The sequence below is a fragment of the Martes martes genome, assembly GCF_963455335.1.
Source record: "Martes martes genome assembly, chromosome: 1".
Classification (NCBI taxonomy): Eukaryota; Metazoa; Chordata; class Mammalia; order Carnivora; family Mustelidae; genus Martes; species Martes martes.
The window spans coordinates 58,524,969-58,546,955 of record NC_137888.1 but is presented as its reverse complement, the minus strand read 5'-3'; the positions used below and the strand labels follow the sequence as shown (position 1 = coordinate 58,546,955).

The 21,987-nt window shown below is 37.7% G+C and overlaps 2 protein-coding genes across 5 annotated transcripts in view; one reads left to right on the top strand and one right to left on the bottom strand.

Moving 5' to 3' along the window:
* SLC35A5 (solute carrier family 35 member A5) overlaps nucleotides 1–13,242 on the bottom strand; it is a 21,446-nt gene extending 8,204 nt beyond the window's left edge. For both annotated transcript variants that reach the window (XM_080815082.1, XM_080815081.1), the window contains exons 1-5: nucleotides 13,022–13,242; nucleotides 11,800–11,948; nucleotides 7,401–7,499; nucleotides 5,944–6,074; nucleotides 3,286–3,353 (exon numbers count right to left, since the gene is read on the bottom strand). In XM_080815082.1, the coding sequence (XP_080671208.1) occupies nucleotides 3,286–3,353; nucleotides 5,944–6,074; nucleotides 7,401–7,499; nucleotides 11,800–11,929 (428 nt within the window). In that variant the 5' untranslated portion in view covers nucleotides 11,930–11,948; nucleotides 13,022–13,242. The remainder of the gene's footprint in view (nucleotides 1–3,285; nucleotides 3,354–5,943; nucleotides 6,075–7,400; nucleotides 7,500–11,799; nucleotides 11,949–13,021) is intronic.
* The window catches only part of ATG3 (autophagy related 3), a 27,249-nt gene continuing 18,432 nt past the window's right edge, over nucleotides 13,171–21,987 (top strand). Inside the window, exons 1-3 of one of the 3 annotated variants that reach the window (XM_080815101.1) lie at nucleotides 13,171–13,841; nucleotides 17,207–17,248; nucleotides 21,259–21,308. In XM_080815101.1, the coding sequence (XP_080671227.1) occupies nucleotides 13,770–13,841; nucleotides 17,207–17,248; nucleotides 21,259–21,308 (164 nt within the window). In that variant the 5' untranslated portion in view covers nucleotides 13,171–13,769. Of the gene's footprint in view, nucleotides 13,842–13,925; nucleotides 14,101–17,206; nucleotides 17,249–21,258; nucleotides 21,309–21,987 lie in introns of those variants that run through there. The other 2 variants (XM_080815103.1, XM_080815102.1) reach the window with 2 other exon arrangements.

The window sequence follows — 21,987 nt, the reverse complement described above, 5'->3', positions numbered from 1 at the left end:
ATATCAGAGAAATTTATACACATTTTTTAGATAAAAGTGCTTGTTTGGTTATCTTTTGTCCCCAGATCTCTATGTTCAAGTTGAAACTACTATTTCCTAAAATCTAATTAAACAAGATAATACAAATTTGCCAAGCCTTAAGAGCAAACCAGTAAGGCTCTGAGGCATAATGTCTGCCACCAGTTTCCACTGTGGACCAGTGGCTACACTTCGAAAAACCAATCTACACATTCACATGGGGTTTCTCTAGAACATCCAGTAAGGTATTTGATTGGTGGTATTTTTCTTTCTACCACTTTCAAATACTTCCAACTAATTCTTGCATTAGTCACTGGACTTCTTTTTTTCCTACCTGTGTAGCTTTATACTCTTTATCTGTATGAGAAAGGTATTTGATGGCTCTGCTAGAGTCAAGTATAAGACAACAGTTTTAATATTCTAAATGTAGGGGGCTGGGGGGATGGCTTAACAGGGTAATGGACATTAAGAAGAGTACGGGATATAATGAGCACTGGGTGTTATATACAACTTGAACTCTACCTCCGAAACTAATAATGCACTATATGTTAATTAACTGAATTTAAATTTTAAAAATTCTAAATGTAAAATGAGCTATTTATGGCAAACACATTAAGAATATGTAGTAAGACTCAAGCTGCTACTCCTGGGTCAAAATTTTATTGCTAACGAATGGCAAAAGAACATTAAATGGTTCACAAAGAGTAGACTGGATACGGAAAACCAAATGACATATGCCACCAATGACAAAAAGATCAAAATAGAACAAAATTGACTTAAAATGTAATAAATAATACACAATTTTAAAAAAGAAAAATGTAATAAATAATACAGTACTTGGAAGACATTCTCATAAAGACAGTAGTGGATATATTCTTTTAGCAATATTAAGAGTAGCTTCAGTGCTGATTTGTGAATCAGTCAAATTAAAACCCCCTCCAGGAGCTAAGTTAGTGCCTGCAAAAATAATACAAACACAGTGATTTCATTGTCTGCTTAATTAACCTTGAAGGATTCAAAACAGAGGGATACTAACAACAAAGCAAATACATGTCTAAGAATATTACTGCTCTGAATATTAAGAGGTAAAATTAGTGAAAAAGTTTTTTGGAACTTTAGTTCATAACATTAGTTATTATTAAAACTAGCAACAGCATAATGTTATAATTAATAGTATTAAAAGCAGACATTTTATGTTTACAGTGTAATTGAGTTAGATTTGGTTACACTAAGAGTTAACTTTCTTAATACAAATAGTTAAGTGCTTAAAACTTTAAGAGGGCCATCTCTGCCCATGTGCTAGCTCTCTCTCCACCCCTGACAGGGGCAGTTCACCTTGGGTTGGTCTCTCTGCCTCTAACCCTGCCGTCCCCATGCTCCCTCCCCTCTGGTCAAAGCCACCTAAATGCTATAAAATGCCTTGTAGCTCTGTGCTGTGGGCTCAGACTCAGCTTGGGATGACTCTACTGATGAGGAGGGACAGTAACCCCTCCTGGGATTGTTGTGGGGGTAAGCCTAGATAGGGGAAAGGCCCTCAGCTTGGCCCTTGGACCAGCCCTCGGCCCTAAGGAGTCCTTACTGGGTTATCTTCTCACTGTCTAGCTAAAAGCCTACCCTGCCCTGTTGCCTACAAACCAGTCAGGCCAGCCCTGGATATGGCCTTTCTGAGTGGTCCCTCAGCTCGACCTCTGCACCACAGCTCATGCTTTGGAGTAAATTAAAAAAGATGAACAAACAAAAATTTAAAAAATACTATACACATTTAAGGGCACAACTAGAGCTATGGGCCAATTCCAAGCCTGGCAATATATATTTTATATATTTTTGTGTTGGCAAATTCAATTTTAACTTGATGTAATTTTGACACAATACCTATGTATTGTATTATGTAAGTATAATACCATGTGTACCCATAAATGTCATTTCACAGGAAAAAAAATTTTCACTTAAAAAAAAAATGTGTTTTTGAGACCCTTTGTGAGACTCCCTTACCAAATAATGAACCTTTATTATGTAGCAGAAACAATTTATTCCTCTGTGGACATGCACCTCCAATTTTACTCCAGAAATCAATATGAAGATATTACTGTTTATATATAATTTCTCAGAAGTCAACTTTTTATCCTAGAAGTCAACTTTTATAAAGTAACTTTTATGTTGATTTTAAAGACTTCAAAACATTTTTGGAATTAGCATTCTTTAACTTGCTAGTTAAATTATTGTCAAAATTCATAAACAAAATGAAGAACCTGATGCAAAAGCAAATTTCAGTGCACTCTAACTTTTAACCTGGACGAAATGTAATGTTCATGTTCTTTTTCCTTATCTCTTACATGAACTGTTAAATTGAATGTTTTCCTCAGGGTAATAGAAAGTCTTTCAAGAACTCCATATAATTAATGTACTGAACCCACCACGGATTCAACAAATATTTACTGAGTGCCTATGTACTAAGCCACTCACCCTGTTGTACACGTAAATTATGAAAGCACATACTATGACATGGCACATTGAGAAATAAGAAATTAAAAGGGGAAGTGAATGCAAAATAAAAAAGAAAATCACGACAAATATAACAAGAAGTTAATTTTATTTTTATCATCATCAAGTAACAAACTGGAGTTAATACCCAGATCCCATTATACCTTAGAACAGTCTGGCCTTTGCTCGGCAGCAGAGCCTGTTTACTTACAAATGTTTATTTTATTCAAAGGTCTTCCTGGAGAAAGGAAACACTGGTGACAGCATTTTTCAAAGTTTAAAAATCTATCATTAATTGTAATTTTGACTAGATTCCTCATGCAAATCCTCTGCCAATTAGAGCTTAAATCATGTACTTGTTTCAAGCAGTTTAATAAGGAATTTGCCACTCTTCATCCTCTTGAAACTACAAATAACAAATGCATTAACAATATTTAGGAACTTCTTGGTTCCCTAGTAAAGTACAGAGATTCTGGGGGGAAAAAAAAAACTCATGAATTCTTTAATTTGGCATTAAAAATTAAAATAAGCTGGTCAATTATCTTTTTTTTTTTTTTTTGAGATGCTAAGAAAAAACTTTTCATATATCTAGTTGCAAAGATTTAGATGGGCCAGCAGCACTGGAGCTGCTTTTTGGATGGCTAAACAATTTGTCCAAAACACAAAGCCAGTTAGGAATAAAATCCCGGCCCTGGGATTCAGAGGGCTCAGTGCTCTGGGTGTATCATCTGAAATAAGGCCATGCCATTTAAAGTATGATATATGCTTTCAGAGCAAGTTACTTACTTCAGCACTATCCTGAATAGAAGAGCTGTTGTTATAATGCTAAAATTTGAGAAGATAACAGCCATGGCCTAGAAAGAAGGAGAAGATAGAGTTACAATCCAAACAAAGTAGTGACCTCAGAAATCTCCCAGCTTGCTGGTTCACCTGACAAAAAAAGCTTTTTGGTTAAAAACCTGAGGGGTTATTAGGGCAGCTATTTCACTAGAGGATTAAATTCCATTTTTATTGGTTGTTAAATGTATGCAGATATGACCAAATTATTGCATAGGCTTTGAAAACATGCTTAAATTCAGCAAATGCCTCTGTAAACAATCTGTATATGCAGATCTGGAAATGCTTAGAAACTCTGAATGTTCAGGTCTAGAAATAACAGCTACCTTGCCTATGAAGCACAGTTTTTCAAGCTCTTCAAATTCTTTAGAGACTTTTTACACTATTTCCAAGGGTAGAGGTAAGGCATGTACTGTTAGGCCCCTTTATACAGTAAGAAAATTGAAGTATAGGTTTTTAAGCATCTTTACTATTCTAAGAATTCAGTCAGTTCTCCTGGCTGAACTGCAGTGACTCAGGACTAGTGATTCAATACCAAACTCATATTTGACAGTCCTTTCATTTATTCACATTGTTCTCAACACTTAGAAATGCGTTAGCCAGATTTCATAAAAGTCTCTTCTCATGAATTCAGTCATATTTCACAGACAAGAATATTAATCTGAACATGTATATATTTTGGTTCAGAAAGTATGAAATTTCATCATTGCTCCCCATGACTGGATCTGACAATATTAACGACTTTTAAAAACAAATCTTACTTGTTTACTTCACTCTGCTTTTTTCCTTGCTGTCAGTTTAGGATGACTGAACTCCAAGGAGTATTTTTCAGTAGTCTTATATAACCAGCTAACACAGCTAACATGTAGGTGAATTAAAGAAATAAGAATAAATCCAATAAAAACCAATAAAAAATTAATTAAAAAAATCTAATAAAATAAATGCAAAAATACAATATTGTTGTTTTTCTACTGAATTTTTTATGGGAAGCGCTGTTTTAAGGATTTCTCAGTGTCCTCTGGAGACGATGTTTATGAACCCCTGGTAGGAGAAGAGTAAGAGCTGCTGAGGAAAGTAAGTGGCTGGTAAGAGGGAATAGGCAGTGGCTCTGATTTATTACAGTTATGGTGCAGATCCCTAACCAAGCACCTGGCTGCCCTGATGAATTCTGAAACTGCTTTCCATGCAAGAGCACAGAATAAACAAAACACCAGAGCTCTTTGCCCCAAAACTTCCATGCATCTCTATTTAATTCTTTCCAACTAGACTTGGGGCACAGCAATATACAGAATATGCCATGTGACTGATTTTGTAGTATCTGTGGTTGTGCACAATCAGGAAGGAAGAGCAAAGCAATAAACTAGAAGAACAAGGAAGCTGCAATCTTGCTTTCATATTGAGGACAGAGAAAAGGGATATAAGTTTAAAGCTAAGCTCAATAAAATACAATACTATGTACTCATTGATGCAAATAATTATGTTGTTGGGTACGAGAATTCTTAGATCTGAAAAACAAACTGGAAGAATATAAGACAGAACACATTCTAGCATTCAAAACAGTTGCTAATGACACGGATGACGCAGCTGAAAGGAATTTCAGGGGATCACCTGGCCCAGGTTCCTGCCAACCTTAGAGTTGGTATGGTAACGTTACTCTATTTCACAGATGCGCAACTGACACAGTAGTTGGGGGTTGCCTAACTAAACAGCTTCTAAATTGTGCAAAAGAATCAAATTCTTGTTTTCTACTTAGTGCTCTACTGATCTCTCCTTGTCCCACTCTCAAACTGATTTGGCTATATTTAAGAGGCTTTACATAGAGAACGAGTGCCAATAAAAATCCTATTTATCATCAAAATGCCTGAATATTTTATTTAAGAAACTTAAAACACATTTTAGCAACAATGGCAATAGAAATCTTCATTTTATAAAATATTATGGGAAAATATACACATGCCCCAAACTTAGTTTGTAAAAGTAAAAGCAGAAGACCAAATTATAATCCCAATTACAAATGGATTTCTCAGTTGGCAAGGAGGATGCCAAGAGAGATGAGAAACATTCCTAGTATGATTAGTTGTAGATAGCATTTATAGCTGGGAGAATGTATTTTCTACCCTTAAAGAACTTGTTGGTTAAATGATAGGACTAATAGGAAAAAAAAAAAAAGATCATAAAAACAATGCATATAGTACAATAAAGCAGATATAGGAAAGAATAGGGCTCTGAGCACATGATTTTCTGAGTCAGTCATGGAAATCTGTTTGGAGAGAGTGAATGCTGAAGTTAACAGAGGTTGGTGACCACAGGATGGCTCAGCAAACAGGCAGACTAAGGTTACACACAGAGAGATGGCTACACATTCACTGGCCAGGGAGCAACTCCTGCTAGTCAGCACAGCTTTCTACAGCAATCTTTAAGAGTGAGAGAATGTGGCAGGCAGATTGGTAATTCCATATTCAGATGATTCAGGTCCAATCTCAGGAAAACCACTGGGGGCAAAGAGAAACTAACACTGACAATGAAAATGATAAAAAAAAAATATATTAGTTCTGGGATTCATTTCTCTGTATTTTTCCAACGCTATTTTCTATCATATTTACTTACAGGCTGAAGGTAGGAAATAACATAGAAGACGATCAAATTATCCAGGAAATAAAGAAAGGCAGGAATGGACCACTTCATGAAATTAGAGAATTCCTTCCAGGGAGCACATCTCAAGTTTCTACTTTGATGATCTTCAAAAGAAAGAAAGACAGTAATAAACAAAGGATCTTGATGAGAATGCCTATATTTTTAGACAAAGTAAGTTGTATTTGATTACTGATACAATTCTTTGAAAGAGGCTTTATGAACTTGCTTTCATCAGTGACTATTAGCCTTAAGAAATCAAAGGCAATATAGGATTTCAGAATTATCTCTCTTTCTTCAACCCACCAACCACCATCACTGACAATCAGCAACACCCTTAGGAATACCTAATTCCTGTTAACTTGAAACATCTCAGGATACTTAAGGTTTCTCTTGCTATTATGAGAGCCTAAAGTCGAGAGAGAGCAAGATGTGAGAATATAGAAAAAAAAAATCTGGCATTTATGCTGGGATTATTTTTCCCCCAGGGGGGATCAGAAAAAAAAGATACCAGGTGAAAATTTATAATAGAGGAGTAGAGAAAATTAAATTTTACTAATCCTCATATGAGTAATGATCCCATCGCCAGATCTCCAAAAACTTAGGAAGGCACCATAACAAAAGAATGTAAAATAACATGCAAAAATAGAAAACAATTTAAGTATAAGCCCTGTAAATAACGCATAAATTTCATGAGAATAAGAAATGTATTCCAACAACTAGAAACTTTGCACAAATTGAAACTTTTAAGAATAAAAAGAAATCTTCCTGGAAAAGATCTTTAATACTTTAAATTCTACGTTTACCTCACATGTCATGGCAGATCAAAGAACAGAGTCATAAGGCTCAAGAACTGGGGAACTAAGGTGGAGAATTAATACCTAATACATACAAAGAGCCACAGAGCCACAGAAGGCCAGCTGCTTCAGATGTGAGGAAGGAATGAGTATCTCTGCTCGATAATTCATGAAACTGGAAGTCAGAGAAGTTAAAATAATCTGACCCAGAATACAGTCTCTCTGACTCAATCCACTATACCACCTCCCCTGTAGAAAATGGGGACTGTTTTGGCAATATACTATGTACCAAATCAGACAGCAGTGATTTAGAAAACCCTGAATTTGAATAAAAACTGACTCACTGTGTGACCCAACGAAGGAACAAGTAACAAGGCAGAGTGATGGCCAAGACATGAGGCAAACATGGGCTGGAGTCCTGGCCCTGCCCCCTCCTACTCACCACACATAACGTTTTCTCCTTGAGCCTGTTTCTTCACTTGCAAAACATGGGTAATCATACTTAAGTTTGTATATTAGTGTCCTCATATACAAAATTAGTGGGCTAGACTAAATGACATCAAATGTTCCTTCTGGTTCTGAAGTGTTTTGACTCTGTGATTTTTAACACGTATAGAGTACCACTTCAAGACTCACCTTTCTTTACAACCCAGAATGACACAAGCACGCAGAAAACCAGCTTCACCAACTCTGAGCACACGTTCACGGTAGTTGGAAGATAATCATACTTGTTTTCTGAAATGTAACAGACATTTTTTTAACTACAAATTTTGTTCTACATAATGGTTATATACAGTTAATAATGTATAGCTATTTTTAAACTTAAAAGTTGGATTTTAATACTGGTTATATTAAACTTCATCCAGTTGGCTTTGTTCTCTCTTGGATTTTTCAATCCATTCATCTAATGTATTAGCTATCCCTACTGCACTCAGTGTTTTATTATTCTTGAGTCTGATAAACAGCCTTCTGATGTTTTCATCCAAGTTGCTGATAAATATGTGGAGGAGGTTAAGGCTGTCGGCAAAGGTGGCTTCGGGATACGGCATTAAAGATGGGCTTCTAAACTGACCACTAATTAGCATTCAGGGCTTGACTCATCGAAAGCTATAGATTGACCTGTGAATTAGGACCCAGCTCATGGTTCCTCTTGTGTAATTTGTCTGCCTTGCTAGAATCAAGGTACACTGTCTGTGATATTCCCTTACAGCATTCCCCTCTGTTTAGCATCATGGCACGTATAGAAAACAGTATTTGTTTGGCACTCTGGGATAAACAGTACATTGGGGTAAAAGAAGGAAGCTATTAGAGCCAAGAGGCAACTGCCCAGGGCTCTGGCTACCTCTAGGGCTGGAAGGAAATATCTGACATAATCCAAACCCACTGATGAATTGGGAAGATGTATCTTAACTTCTAAGTCAATTTAATTAGGTAATGAGGTTAGGTTAGTATGCCTTGGTCTTAGCTGTTACCTCTGTCTATTCTAAATGCTGACAAACAACTTGCTGTACAATTTTGCCAAGGACAAACATAAACCTTATTAGGTACTATTTTAAGGATTGAATTTTCTCCCCTTTTGAAACATTTGCTTGTTTCCCTTGGTCATTATATGAAAAACCAAAACTGGCCAAGTACAGAAGAAAAATGCCAGCTCAACATTCTTTCTATCCAAAACATCTTTTTGCTTTTTTCTGTGGTTTCCCTTGACCTTCTCAACCTAACCATAGTCAATTCTTTATTCATCTCGGATCCTGCTGCACTACCTATAAACCTTCATAACAGTACTTGTTTCATGGTATTAGTTACTTCTGTGTATGTCTTACCTTAGAATGTAAACTTCTTATTGGAAAGGGCCCACATTAGTCATCTTCATGTAACTGGCAGGTAACAGTATTCTGCACTTAATAAATGTTCACCTGAATTTAGTACTTGCCTGTTAAACTTTCTTAATCCTTCAAAGCCTAATTAAAACTTCGCCTCCCTTTTCTGAGCGTAAAGTTTGAAATCACACTCTACTATCTGCTAGCGATACTTTGCACTGATCACTATGATACACACAAGCAAACATGCACACACAAGAACTGGGGAGAGGCCTTTAGATTACAACACTCAAATTCTTGCCACTGCTCTAGAACTCACTTTGGCTTTTATTTATTTTTAAATTATATTTCTGTCATGGTAAATCCACAACTGTGACTCAGCATCACATTTGGCCTCCTTGCACTTGCCTTCTGCCCTCACTCATACACCTTATTTACACTACATCCAACCTTACTGGACTCCTTTTAGTACAAAGAAAGGGGCCATGATCCCAGTATGACCTGTTCTCTCCTTTAAAACTTTCCTTTCTCTTCAGGAACTTTGCTCCAATAAGTATTTTCCTATGTCTTCTATTAACTGGCCTCCTCCCTTTGGCCTGTAAGTATGCTCAAACTGTCCCATCCAAAAAAAAAACAAAATGTAAGATCCTACCCCTGCACCATACTTTCTCCTCTTTCCCTAAAATAGCATCAATATTCATTATCTCCATTTTAGCCACTTTCCATTCAGGTCTTATTCCCAAGCAATCTGGTTTCTGATCCTATCACATTATTCAAACTACCTAGTCTCTCAGATTATCAAACATCTTCTAACTGCTAATTCCAAAGGGCATGCTTTAATCCCTATCTTATTATAGTGATACCATTTCCTTCATCTCCAAATCATTTCCTTCCCTTCTGTAAGTCATGTGCATTCAATTTCCTTATTTCTCTAATGATTCTTTCTTAACAACTGAGCGTCAACATGGCTCTTAAATGTTGGCATTCCTTGTAATTCTAGCCTTAGCTCTGATTTTCTCCTTCTGCATGCTCACCCTGAAAAGCCCTCTGCTCCTATGGTTTTGAATGTCAATTTAATATTAATGTCTCCAAATCTGTATTCTGGAACATTTAATGCTCACTAAACATATCCACATAAATAACTACCTCCTATTTATAAATTTAATTGGTATTTCCTTCACATATGTGATGTGCTATGTCCTTGTTCACTGCAGAATATTGCAATATTCTGCAGTGAACAAGGACATAGCTCCTGGCCTCATGGAACTGAAACTAAAACTCCATAATCTTTCTGAATTCTGTCCAGTCTGCTTCTTCCTACTAATAGCTTCCATCTGAGCTGAGAACACCATCAACCTATTTAGCACCCCAAACCAGAAACATCTGGGCTATACAGTATTTCATGTTCTTTAGTCTCCACATTCAGTATTCTCTGAGCCCTGTCTTTTCTATGTTTAGAATATTTTATGAATCTCTCCTCTCTTTATTATTACCTCCAAAATCTTGGTTAGACTTCATCTGTGGTTTGAATTTGCAATAACCCCAACTGGCTACTCTGCTTCCAGTCTCTTCCCAAGTCCATTCTCTATCCAGCTACCATAACAGTCTCTCTCCTTTTGTTTATAATCCCTCAGGCATTCCCTATCCTCCAGACTCTAGGACCTAGAGAATAAAGTCAAAGTCCCAGCTCCTTAGCATGGCATATGAAGTCCTTAAGTATCAGATCATAACATTCCCCTCTGGTTAAGTACCCCTTGCCCCCTCCTCCAAGTCTTTAAACTTTTTGCTCAGTAATTCTGAAGTACGTGTTCTCACAATTCATCCTGCTTTTTTTTTTTTTAATGTGTCTATTCATTTTTATGGATTGGTGCTTCTGTTTTAAACACCCATGTCCACCAGTCCTCTTATGGATTAAGTTTACCTTATCAGGGAGTGTTCCCTGATCCCTCTGCACTCTGTATGATCCTCTCCCAGAGAGAATATATCACTTCCTAATCTAAACTATCCCTGCATCTTTGGTATAGAACTGCACGTATCCTACCGTACTTTCATGATCTTGCACATGGAAAGCTCTCCTAATAAACCCAGTTTTTGAGAATGTCTATGTTTTACACACTTTGAACACTGCTACTTAATACTTGGCCTAAGTGCCCAAGAGATAAATGTTAACCAAAGCAAAGATTTATATACACACTGGACTCCACAAGCAAACCATTAAGGGTCGTGATGTCATGACTTTATGCGTCCTCAATAACTAGTGAAAGGTTGTCAATATAGCTTTGTAGAATTAAATTGTGTATATAAATACAAATTACTAGGGGCGCCTGGGTGGCTCAGTGGGTTAAGCCTCTGCCTTGGGCTCAGGTCATGATCTCAGGGTCCTTGGATCGAGTCCTGCATCGGGCTCTCTGCTCGGCAGGGAACCTGCTTCCCTCCTCTCTCTGCCTGCCTCTCTGTCTACTTGTGATCCCTCTCTCTCTGTCAAATAAATAAATAAAATCTTTAAATAAATAAATAAATACAAATTACTACATTAAAACAAACAGAAGGGGCACCTGGGCAGTTCAGTTGGTTAAGTGTCTGACTCTTCATTTCAGCTCAGCTCATGATCTCAGGGTCTTGAGATCAAGCCCTGCATTGGGCTCTGCACCACACATGGAGACCACTTAAGAGTCTCTTTCCCCCTCTCTCTGCCTCCTCCCCCACACTGTGCACATACAAGCTCTCTCTCAAAAAAAAAAACACCAAACAAACAAAAAACCCTGCAAAAAAACAAAACAAAACAAAAAAACCCAGAAGACTTCTTGAGCTAAAAATTTCAAAGCTAATAATCTCTACTACCACACTGGTATAGTAATTAAGACAGTACCTCACAAATGCGAAGTGACCAAATATATGCTCCTATTTCGAACTAAGTTATAATTACACATACCACTACAGACTCAGATAACTGTTGATTAAAGCAACAGTCAGATGTTATGATCTGTTCTCTAAAGGGTTCAACACTATACTTGATTAATCCAAATTTCACCCAACATCAAACATTTTTCTTGCTAAGGAATGAAAGGTTACAGAATCAAATTTAAACATACTTTATTGTTTACATGAAGCAGAGTACTTGAAAGTATATGATCTCTATTTTACACACAAGGAGACCAAAAACAGGAGATGTAATGTGTAATTAGCTACAAGTGCTCCATATATTCTTAACTTACCTTCATTGGCTGAATATTTTACCAGCAGGATTCGACTTGAGCTTAAAGCAATGAATATGGTGCCTAGCAGGAATGTATACATGGTTGACAAGGAGCAGAACATGGGATGACCACAGCACTTGCTTTCCATTCCACTGTTTTTTAATTGTCTTAAAGAAAAGAACATATTCGTGAGCAACGCTGCACGCAGATAAAGCATAGCAGAAATACCACTGATTAGTGAATAACAGAAAGTAGGTAAATGTCTGGCTACAGTTATATCAAAACCAAGAAAATTGAGAAGAGAAACTATGGGGAAAAAAATGAAAGAGTCAGAATTTGATAGGACAGGAAATTCTAGAAGACAGAAAAGGCAGGGGTGCCTGGGTGCAGTCCTTAAGCATCTGCCTTCGGCTCAGGTCATGATCCCAGGGTCCTGGAATCCAGTTCTGCATCAGGCTCCCCGCTGTGCGGGAAGCCTGCTTCTCCCTCTCCCACTCCCACTCCTCACTGTCTTTCTCCCCCCCCCCCCGCCATTAATAAGTAAAATCTCTAAAAAAAAAAAAAAAGAAAGAAAGAAAAGGTAGTGCCGGATTATAAATGCCAGATTATAAATTACTATAAATGCTGCCAAAAGCAACTGACATTTTGGGACTGGAGAATTTTGCAAAAAGCAATTTAACTTCCATTCCTATTAGCAACTTTGCTCTAGAAGAAGATAATTTCAGATTTCTATTGTTCTCCTCAGTAAGCAGCTCTTCTCTAGAAAGTGGGAAAAGGGCTTGCTGGGAAATATTTCGTTACAATAATGAGCCAAATGGAAATATTCGAAACAGTGCTGTGAATTTGTACTTGGACCAGTGCTAAAAAGGTAAAAGAACTTAGAAATCAATGCCTGTAAGGTCGTCTTTGGGTTTGTCGAGGAAACTGAACTCTAGGCTCGGTAACTTCTTCAAAGCCTCCTACCGCAGGGATGGTGCACAGGGCCTGGGACGTTGGGGACAAGCAGGCTTGAGACATCAACACGAACAGCCCACCTGCGCGCAAGCGTAGAGGTCAAAGAGGTACCTCCCCTACACGAGGAAAGCAGGTTTCCCTCTACAGTCAGGGAATAGGGGTGGCGGGGTGGGGTGGGGTTGGGGGGGAGAAGCCTCCTTGTAACACATGCGCAGTAGGAATCTCGAGCGGCGCGCGCCCTCCCCTCAAACGCACGCGCACTTGTTTGCCAGCTAGGCGAGGTTACCTCTGTCGGTTCGAAGGGCTTTTAGTGGGGGAGCGCACATCCTAGAGCTGAGGCAGTAAATGTGTAGCTCCGCAGAAGCAGCAGCTTTTAGGGTCCATAGTTGGGGAAGCTATAGGAAGGAAAGAGAGGAGAAAAAGCCTCTGCCCCCGAGCCTCCTATTCCGGAACAAAAAGCCCAATAACGTCCCGACTGGGAAAGAGCGGACCTGATACCCATTGCGCAGGCGCGGTCAGTGTTACGCTTCCGGAAGGAGGGAAGAAGCGGCCTAAGCCCGCCCCAGCGCGCCCTTTCTCGCGTCACGTGTCGGGAGAGTCCTGAGTCACGTGAGGCCCAGGTGGCGGCGGTGCTACGGCGAGAGAGAGAAGGGGAAGCCGGAAGGGGCGCGAGTGAAGCCTGGGGGAGAAGACAGCTCCCGAGAAGGAGAAGGGTGCGCGTGCGCCCGCCTCTCCCCCTAACTCTCGCCTGGTCCCTGCTGTCCTTTCTTGCGGCCAGGTGACACCTAGGCCCGGTCCGCCGCCCACTGCCTGGGTGGCGAGCAGCGCGCGCCCTGCCCTCGCGATTGGCGCCGGCCGCCCCTCCCCCTCGTCCAGTCCGTCCCGTCGCGTCCCGTCTTGTCCCGTCCCTTCGGGTGCCGCCGGCCGGGTGCCGATGCGGGTCGGCTGCAGCGGGGCTTTTTTCTGACTCCTGGTCCCTTCCCCGGCCGCCCTTCCCGCCCCGTCGCGGGGCCGGCCGCTTCTCCGGCCCCAGGATGCAGAATGTGATTAACACGGTGAAGGGAAAAGCACTGGAAGTGGCTGAGTACCTGACCCCGGTCCTCAAGGTAAGCCAGGCCGGGCTTGCCAGGGGCTGTCAGGTACACGCTCAACTCCGCAGGGATTGAGGACCCGGCACCGGAAGGGACACCGTGTTTTCCGGCGGGGAAAAGTGTAGGAAGGTAGTAAGGGAGGGACACAGAAAAGGGTGCAGCCCCACTGAGGTCTTACCCAGCTGTTCTCTAGGTTTTCGGGCTCCTCAGGTAAACTTGGAGCGACGTTGTGTGCGCATTGCTGTCGCCACCCGTCAGAACCCGGCGCATCTGGGTACGTCAAGTTGGAAGGTGGTCGGCCGCTAAGTGGATTTCAGAACGTTAAATCTTAACATTGGAAAGCCTTTTAAACTTTTTAAACAAGGGTTTTGCTTACCTTTTTAAAAACGAAATCAGAATTTGGTACTAAAATGACATGTCACTGTTTGCTCTCAAATTTCATAGAAAGTCTCATAATATAATAATTGTAATATTATAATAATTAGGAGCTTGAAAAAGTAAGTTGTGACTGAGGTCCCCTCTTAGATTTCAGAGGAACAAGGTGAATGGCAACATTATCTCTGTCAGCTAACCCAGCTAACAGGCAAAGCTTCCCTTTCCGAGTTTTTAAAATAGCCGAAAAACTATTTGTAAATCCTGGACTTGATTGATAATAAGCAGTATTATCCTAGATATATTTACTCGGTTTTTTTGGTTTCTTTTGTCAATCATACAGCGTTTTTAAAGTAAAAGTTGTAATAGATTAGCTGTTTTAACAGTGACTTTAATTTTCAGAGATAAACTTCTAGAAGTACATTCAAGTTTTTAGTCATTGTAACTTTTTCCTTTCTGATAAGTGAGCAATGAGAATACATGAATAAGGAGTTCTTGCTTAAGTGCTTTTATTTGTTTTTTCAGCTTTCAATGAAAATTTTACAGATCTTAACTGTGGGGATGAAATATCCTTGGATGTGGTTGGTCCTATTTATAAAAAGTTATTTTAGTATGCTAAGAAGAATAGTGGATAGTTTTACTTTGCTCCCTTTCCATGACAAAGGGAAATAATTAGTCGTGTATTTTTTTATATTTATTTCTAAGACTGATTTTAAAATGATACCTTGTTGGGCCAAGTTTAAAACAAAAAAAGGGAAAGTTTATAAATGAAAATTCCAGTTCTTGCTATGCTTATATATTTTTTTACTGTGAAATTCGTTGTGTTTAATATTAGTCAACTTTGAAATTGAAAATAATTTTGATGTTTGAATCAAATGATTCTTTTGCATGTCACTTTTCAGAAACATGTCTTCCTAGATATTCAGCATTCAAATAATACACGATTGTTAAACTCTTTAGTTTCAGAGAGAAGAGTAAAAAAAAAATTCCCAAATTAAATATTACGCTAATGTTTTAGGTGCGCATGGGTGGCTCAATCGGTTAAGTGTCTGCCTTCCCCTCAGGTCATGATCCCAGGGTCCTGGGATGGAGCCCCAAGTCTGTCTGTCTGCTCAGCAGGGAGTCTGCTTCTTCCTCTCCCTCTGCCTGCAGCTCCCCCTGCTTTTGCGCGTGCGCCCATGCTCTGTGTGTGTGTGTGTGTGTGTGTCTCACTCTCTGTCAAATAAATAAATGAATAAAATCTTTAAAAACAAACAAACTTGTTTTACTAGCCAGTTGTATTTTATTGAACTTATAACAGGATTATGTTTTGAGTAATCATTTTACTTACTCTCCAAACTGAAAAGTGTTAGCTTGTCAGTATATACTTATCAGTATGTATTTTCAGTAATAAGGAAAGCAGAATTATTGACCATTTCCTTTCCCGTCCCTGTTTAGAGAGAGAATCCTTGTATTTTCCTACTAGACATAAGAAGCAAGGAGGAAAAACTAAATCCTTTGGAAAGAAACAATGACTTAGCAAGTAGAAATTTAAGAAAAGTCATGGCACAGTAAAAACCAAAGTCCTTACATGATATTCAAGCCTCTACTTAATTGGTAGAGGTCCTTATCTCAACTGCTACTTCATTCCTTGCTCACTTTTGCTTGAGCCAGTCTGACCTCTTTTTTACTCCATTAAATACTCTCTTGCCTCAGGTTTTTGTATTCGCTGCACTATCTGCCTAAAATGCTCTTTTACAGCCTTCTGGCTTGTTCATTTTAAGGTCACTGCTCAGTAGTCACCTATCAGTGAAACCTTTGTTTTCTCAACCAACCTATTTATTTATTTGTTTTAGTTTTTGTTTTTGTTTTGTTTTTTTTTTAGTTTTAGAGAGGTGGGAGGAGGGAGGGAGAAAGAAACTCAAGCAGATTCCACACCCAACATGAAGCCCAATGCAGGGCTTGATTTCATGATCCTGAGATCAGACCTGAGCTGAAACCAAGAGTTAGATGCTTAACCGACTGAGCCACCCAGGCACCCCTATTTTTTTTTTAAAGATTATTTATTTTAGAGAGAGAGTGCCTGTATGTGTGAAGAAGGGGAGCAGAAGGAGAGGAATACAGAGAATCCTTAAGCAGACTCCCCCCTGAGCATGGAGCCTGCCATGCCTTGGGGCTCCATCCCAGGACCCTGAGATCATGACCTGAGCAGAAAGCAAGAGCTGACCACCTAACCAACTGAGCTACCCAGGCGCCCCACCGTCCTAATTTAAATAGCCATCTCTCTCCTCCACCCCTGGCTAGTTTCCTTGCTGCCTCATTTTTTTCCTTGCAGTTTTCATTTGGATTTCCTCACTCCACTAGAGTTTAAACTCCTTATGAGGACAAGGAAGAGTTTGGTCTATTTTATCCACTCCTATATCCCCATTACTTCAAATAGTCCCTGGCATATAATGGTTATTTGGTAAATACTTGTTGAATGAATAATCATCAATGAATCCTTCCATTTTTGTAGCCTGTACTACAAAATCTTACATTTAATTTAAAAATTAGAAACATCTGGTAAATAGCATCTTTGCTTTAGACGAGAAAATATTGTATCAATATCCTGGAGATAATAATGGGAAAGGATTAAATGATTTATGACTCTTAGATTTGGTTTCCAATGTTACTCAATTGAAATGAGATGTTGAAGATGTTGGCTGAATAGTAAGATGTCCCTAAACATTTTTAAAACATTTTTACTGTTCTGTAAAATAAAGGTATTTGGTCATTTCACAAAATCATTGTATGGCTTAATGTTTTTCCAAAGAGCTTTGCTCTGTTAAAGCGATGATCAAATTGTAATTATTTTAATGTCAGTTTCTTTCATTAGACTTGTATATTCTTTGGGATTAAGGTACCAGTGATAGATTCTTTTTTTGTATGTGCTCTTTTGCCTGGAAGGGTGCCAGGCAAATACTTGCCCACAAACATTTTTAATTTGAAAGTGAAAGAGTATAATACATTGTTCTTTTTGTTTTCTTTAGGAATCAAAGTTTAAGGAAACAGGTGTTATCACCCCAGAAGAGGTGAGTGTTAAAGATATTCTGAAGCTATTATATTTTATAATAATATTTTTCTGGGAGGTTTTTCTTATTTATAAGAAAACATCTTAAACTTTAATCTTGATTCTTTTGGCTATATTAGAAATTTAAAAGGGATTTCTACTTCCCATAAGAGGATGTAACTTCCCTCTCAGTTTGCCACTTCTCATATTTCTTTGTAGTTCCTCTTTATTTAGAAATGGAGGTGGGAGAGGGAATGGAAAAGATTCTGATGGTCATTTACCCTTCACTCATATTTGTGTTATATTGAGGCTATACAATGGGCTCTGTGGTGTTTGCTGTTGTCTTGCCTCTGTTTACATCAAACATGAGTTTTTGTGGTTTTCATTCGTAAACTTTGTCTCATTGCTTGGGTATTAAATTTTCTTTCAGTATTTAGCTAAAATATTTTATTGCTACATACTTAATGCTGATTTTTTTTTCTCACAATTCTTTTACTGTTTCTGCTAACCAAGTAATGTTGAATCTGCTTAGTGCTGAAACTGATGTCTATTTTATAGGCGAGTTGTGTTTTATTGAACTTTTAACATAGAACTTTGTTTTGAGGAATCATTTTACTTGTTCACCAAATCTATATAATAAAAGCTTTTTTTTTCCTTTAGGTAGTTCATTCTGTTATCCTTTGAGAAATAAATACTGTTCTAAACATCTTCTTACATTCTAGTTTCCTCTATAGTTATGGTTGCATCAGACTTATTTTTTAGTCTTAATAAATAGCAAAGAATTTATTTAAGTATCACCTTTAACTTATACCACTCATTGGCAATAGAACTTTACTTACTGTTTTGAAAGAAACATTTTGAATTGGGGCACATTTTATGATCTGGCTGTTGCTGTAAATTCTAAGACCTCAAGCCTAAAAATTAATGGATCCTTCAGTTTTCAACTGTGATGGAATCTCTTGAGTCCCAAATCTTTGTGAATTCTGAGAATGGTGTGCTGAATTAATCTGTTATCTAAAAATATCTTTATTTTTAGTGAAGACACATGGTGGTATAGAAAGAACATCGGAGATCTGCCTTCTAGACCTATTTCTCTTAATTTCTTCTTTTCTGATTTGTGCAAAGCTAAGCTGTGACACAGGCCTCATGTTTCCTTGTCTGTAAAATGAGGGGTTTTGTCTAGACATTGTCTAAAGGACCTATTCTGTCTTAGGCACAAAGAGTTTAATACCTGGAATGCCACATAAAACTAAGTTTTTTGTTTTTTTTTTTCCTTTAAAGATTTTATTTATTTATTTGACAGAGAGAGATTACAAGTAGGCAGAGAGGCAGGCAGAAAGAGAGGAGGAAGCAGGTTCCCCAGCGAGCAGAGAGCCCGATGCGGGGCTCGATCCCAGAACCCTGGGATCATGACCTGAGCTGAAGGCAGAGGCTTTAACCCACTGAGCCACCCAGGCGCCCCTAAAACCAAGTTTTGATATTGTTAACTTTTCTTGCCAAACAGAGGTGTAATTTAGATTTGGTTCTTAAAACTATCTGTAATCAGGAGCAGGGATGGAAGTATGCTTTTCTTCTTGCACTCTTTGGCTTTATCTATGGGAGGATGACTAATTGGTAAATAGATGGTTGACGTTAGAGATGCAAGTCTGTGGTCATTGGATAGATTTATGCTGTTTTAAAACAGCTACTAACCATAGAATGAATAACACTTTTAAGTAGTTTATGAATTTCCTTCTTTTTTTAAAAAATGCAAGGCAAAACTAGGTCAGTTGGGTACCCACCCCATATGCTGGATTAAGATAGAGTACAGTTACTGGATTGAGTTAGAATGAGTCCAGAGGACAGAAAACAAGAGATAATTTGCTTTTGATAATAGATAGAGTTGATCTATTTATTTGTTTTCTCTTACTGTTTCTGGGCTTCTGACCATTATCTTCCAGCTCTCTCTGTTTTCTTTGGAAGTACTGTGTTTAAAAGAGGTGTAGGCATTATCGAATACAGAATTGCCTGACTAAAATTACTTTAATATACATACATAGGACTTAGGTAGAGTATTAGTAGTAGAATAGCTTGAAGGGTAAAGTTGCTGCCCAAAATGTTAATAACTGGTTTTATCTTGGAGTTACTCAGTATTGTATGATATTTAATCACCAAGAGAAAGCTGCTGCAAGTGATACTGAGAATTGAGAAATTTGAGTCTGCCTCATGTTTTGTTTCATTTGAGCATATGAAGCCTGCAATAATGACCATTGCTAATGAGGGCAGATGTACACATGTACTAATTATCTGCGCAATTCTTTGTTCTTTAGAGTTTTTCTTACCTTCTGGTGTTTTGTTATTTTTAAGGAATTTTAATTTATTTTTTAAATAATCTCTACACCCAGTGTGGGGCTGAAACTCACAACCCCAAGATATGAGTTAGATGCTCTGCCATCTAAGCTAGCCAGGTGCCCCTATTATTTTTTTAATAGTTGCTCCTGGAGGTATCAGGGAATAAAATATTAGAGTGTTGTGACAAGGCAGTATCATTAAAGAATTTTTAAATTTTTAACTCTTTGTTTTGTTTACATTTTGTTGAATTAAATTCTACTTTCTTGGTAACCACGGAGTTGAAGGTAGCATCTGGTTACAGTGACCTAAAATGCTTAAAACTTGGGGAGGGAGTATTGTTTTCACTTGGGTTTTTGTCTTTACCTAACTAGTTTAAATAATAATAAGATTCTTTGAAATAAAAGAACAGAAACATTTGAAAAGTTGCTGTTGAGAATATGCTGCTAAATCTTGTTAATGTATCTTCTTGAAAGAAATTACTCTTAGAAAACTTACTTTATAAAATTTTACTCTCATATGAAAGTAGAGTATTATATATAGACATTCTTTTCTGAGACAACATTGGAAGATTAAAGATACTGTATTTTTTTTTTTGCTGTGTAATTAACCATGAACAATACATGAATTTAAGTTAGAGCTATTATGAAATAGAAGTAATTGGGAAAGTATGTGTGGGTATTGCCTGAATTGGGACACTGCAGTTACACTTAAGAGACTTTCTTTCATTTTCCGCTCTCAAGAATAAGCAGGATTTCTGTCTTACAGAAATATCAGGTCATGCTCATGTATAATGGAAATTCTCAGAAGGTTAAACTCTTTCTTCCTGAGTCTGTTTTTGATTCCTGAAGAAAAACAAAAACTTGTGCAGTGTTCAACCTGCCCAGAAAGTCTATAAGGTGTAAGAGGATTCAGTTTGCTTCTAACTTTTCCCATTGTTTGGCATTACATTTGTCACTCTTGTTAATGTGAAAAAGCTTACAAAATGGGCTGTTACCTGAACTTAAAAAAAAAAGAGAAATGTGCACTATGATGTCATAAACTTCTTACATCATAGGCCTGTATCATTTTCTCAAAGATCTCCATTGAGTTTTCAGCCCCTAGCAGGAATCTGTCTTCATCTTATTTATCCATAAAATGGTTTTTTTGAAATTTTAAGTCTGGCAGTGTTACTTTTATTCATTTCATGATGTTGTATCCTTTTGGCATTATTTAATCCAATTTAAAAATTGAATTTAGGGGCGCCTGGGTGGCTCAGTCCTTAAGGGTGTGCCTTTGGCTCAGGTCATGGTCTCAGGGTCCTGGGATCGAGTCCTACATCGGGCTCTCTGCTCAGCAGGGAGCCTGCCTCTCCCTCTGCCCTTCCCCCTGCTTGTGTTCATTCTCTCTCTCTCTCAAATAAATTAATTAAATCTTTTAAAAATAAATAAATAAATAAATAAAAATTGAATTTAAAATCAATAGCACTCAATGTTTTTTTTCTTCCAAAATTGAAATTTTGTAGATGTAAAAAATTTTGCAGTTTTAATAATAATCAAGAGCCATCAAAGTGGTAGAACAGGTTTGGTGCTGTTTGCATTTATATGATTATTGGGTATCAAGCTTACATGCGACAATCACTTCAGTATTTTATCATCTTATATTCAGTGATGTTCAGTTTTTCTTTTTCCTTTTTCTTTTATATTCCTTTTAAATCCTGAACAGTTTGTGGCAGCTGGAGATCACTTAGTCCACCACTGTCCAACATGGCAATGGTAAGTAATCTTGAGTCAGGAATATAAATTAGTAAAATGTATGACTTTATAATTGCAGCAGTTTGCAAAATGGATTAGGGCATGAACTTTAGAATGACCAATTTAACTCTGTTCTAGTAGATTTTTCTGTTAAGCAGTGTGACTGTGATACTTAAAATAAAATAAAGGCATACTTAAAATAAAATAAAGGCATACTTAAAATAAAATAAAGGCTGACTGAAAAATTGGCTGTTACACCTATTTTGGTTTGCTCTGTTAGAATAAAAGATAGACATTTTTAAGATAAATGCCTTTACTTCCTTTATTAGTATTCCCTTTCTCTATAGTGTCTAGGTCTGATTTTGTGGTGGATCTTTAAAAAATAATGTTCAAGACCAGCTCATTTTTTTTCAAACTAAAATGTCTACTGAATATTTTTATAACATTAATAAATCCAGATATTTTGCAAAGCCTTAGGCTTTTTAATCATAAGACTTTCTATAAGGTTCAAAGTATGCTCCCATTTTAGGAATTGGCTGAAAAGGAAGGTTCATGATACTCATTAAAGTTTGTGACTGGAAATCTGCTTGGTAATAGAATTTTTACATTTTTTGTTTTTTCATTAACTTTTTTAATTGTAAAAGTAACGTAAAAAAGTAATTTAAGCAACTTACCAGATCTTATGACATATTTTAAGTAT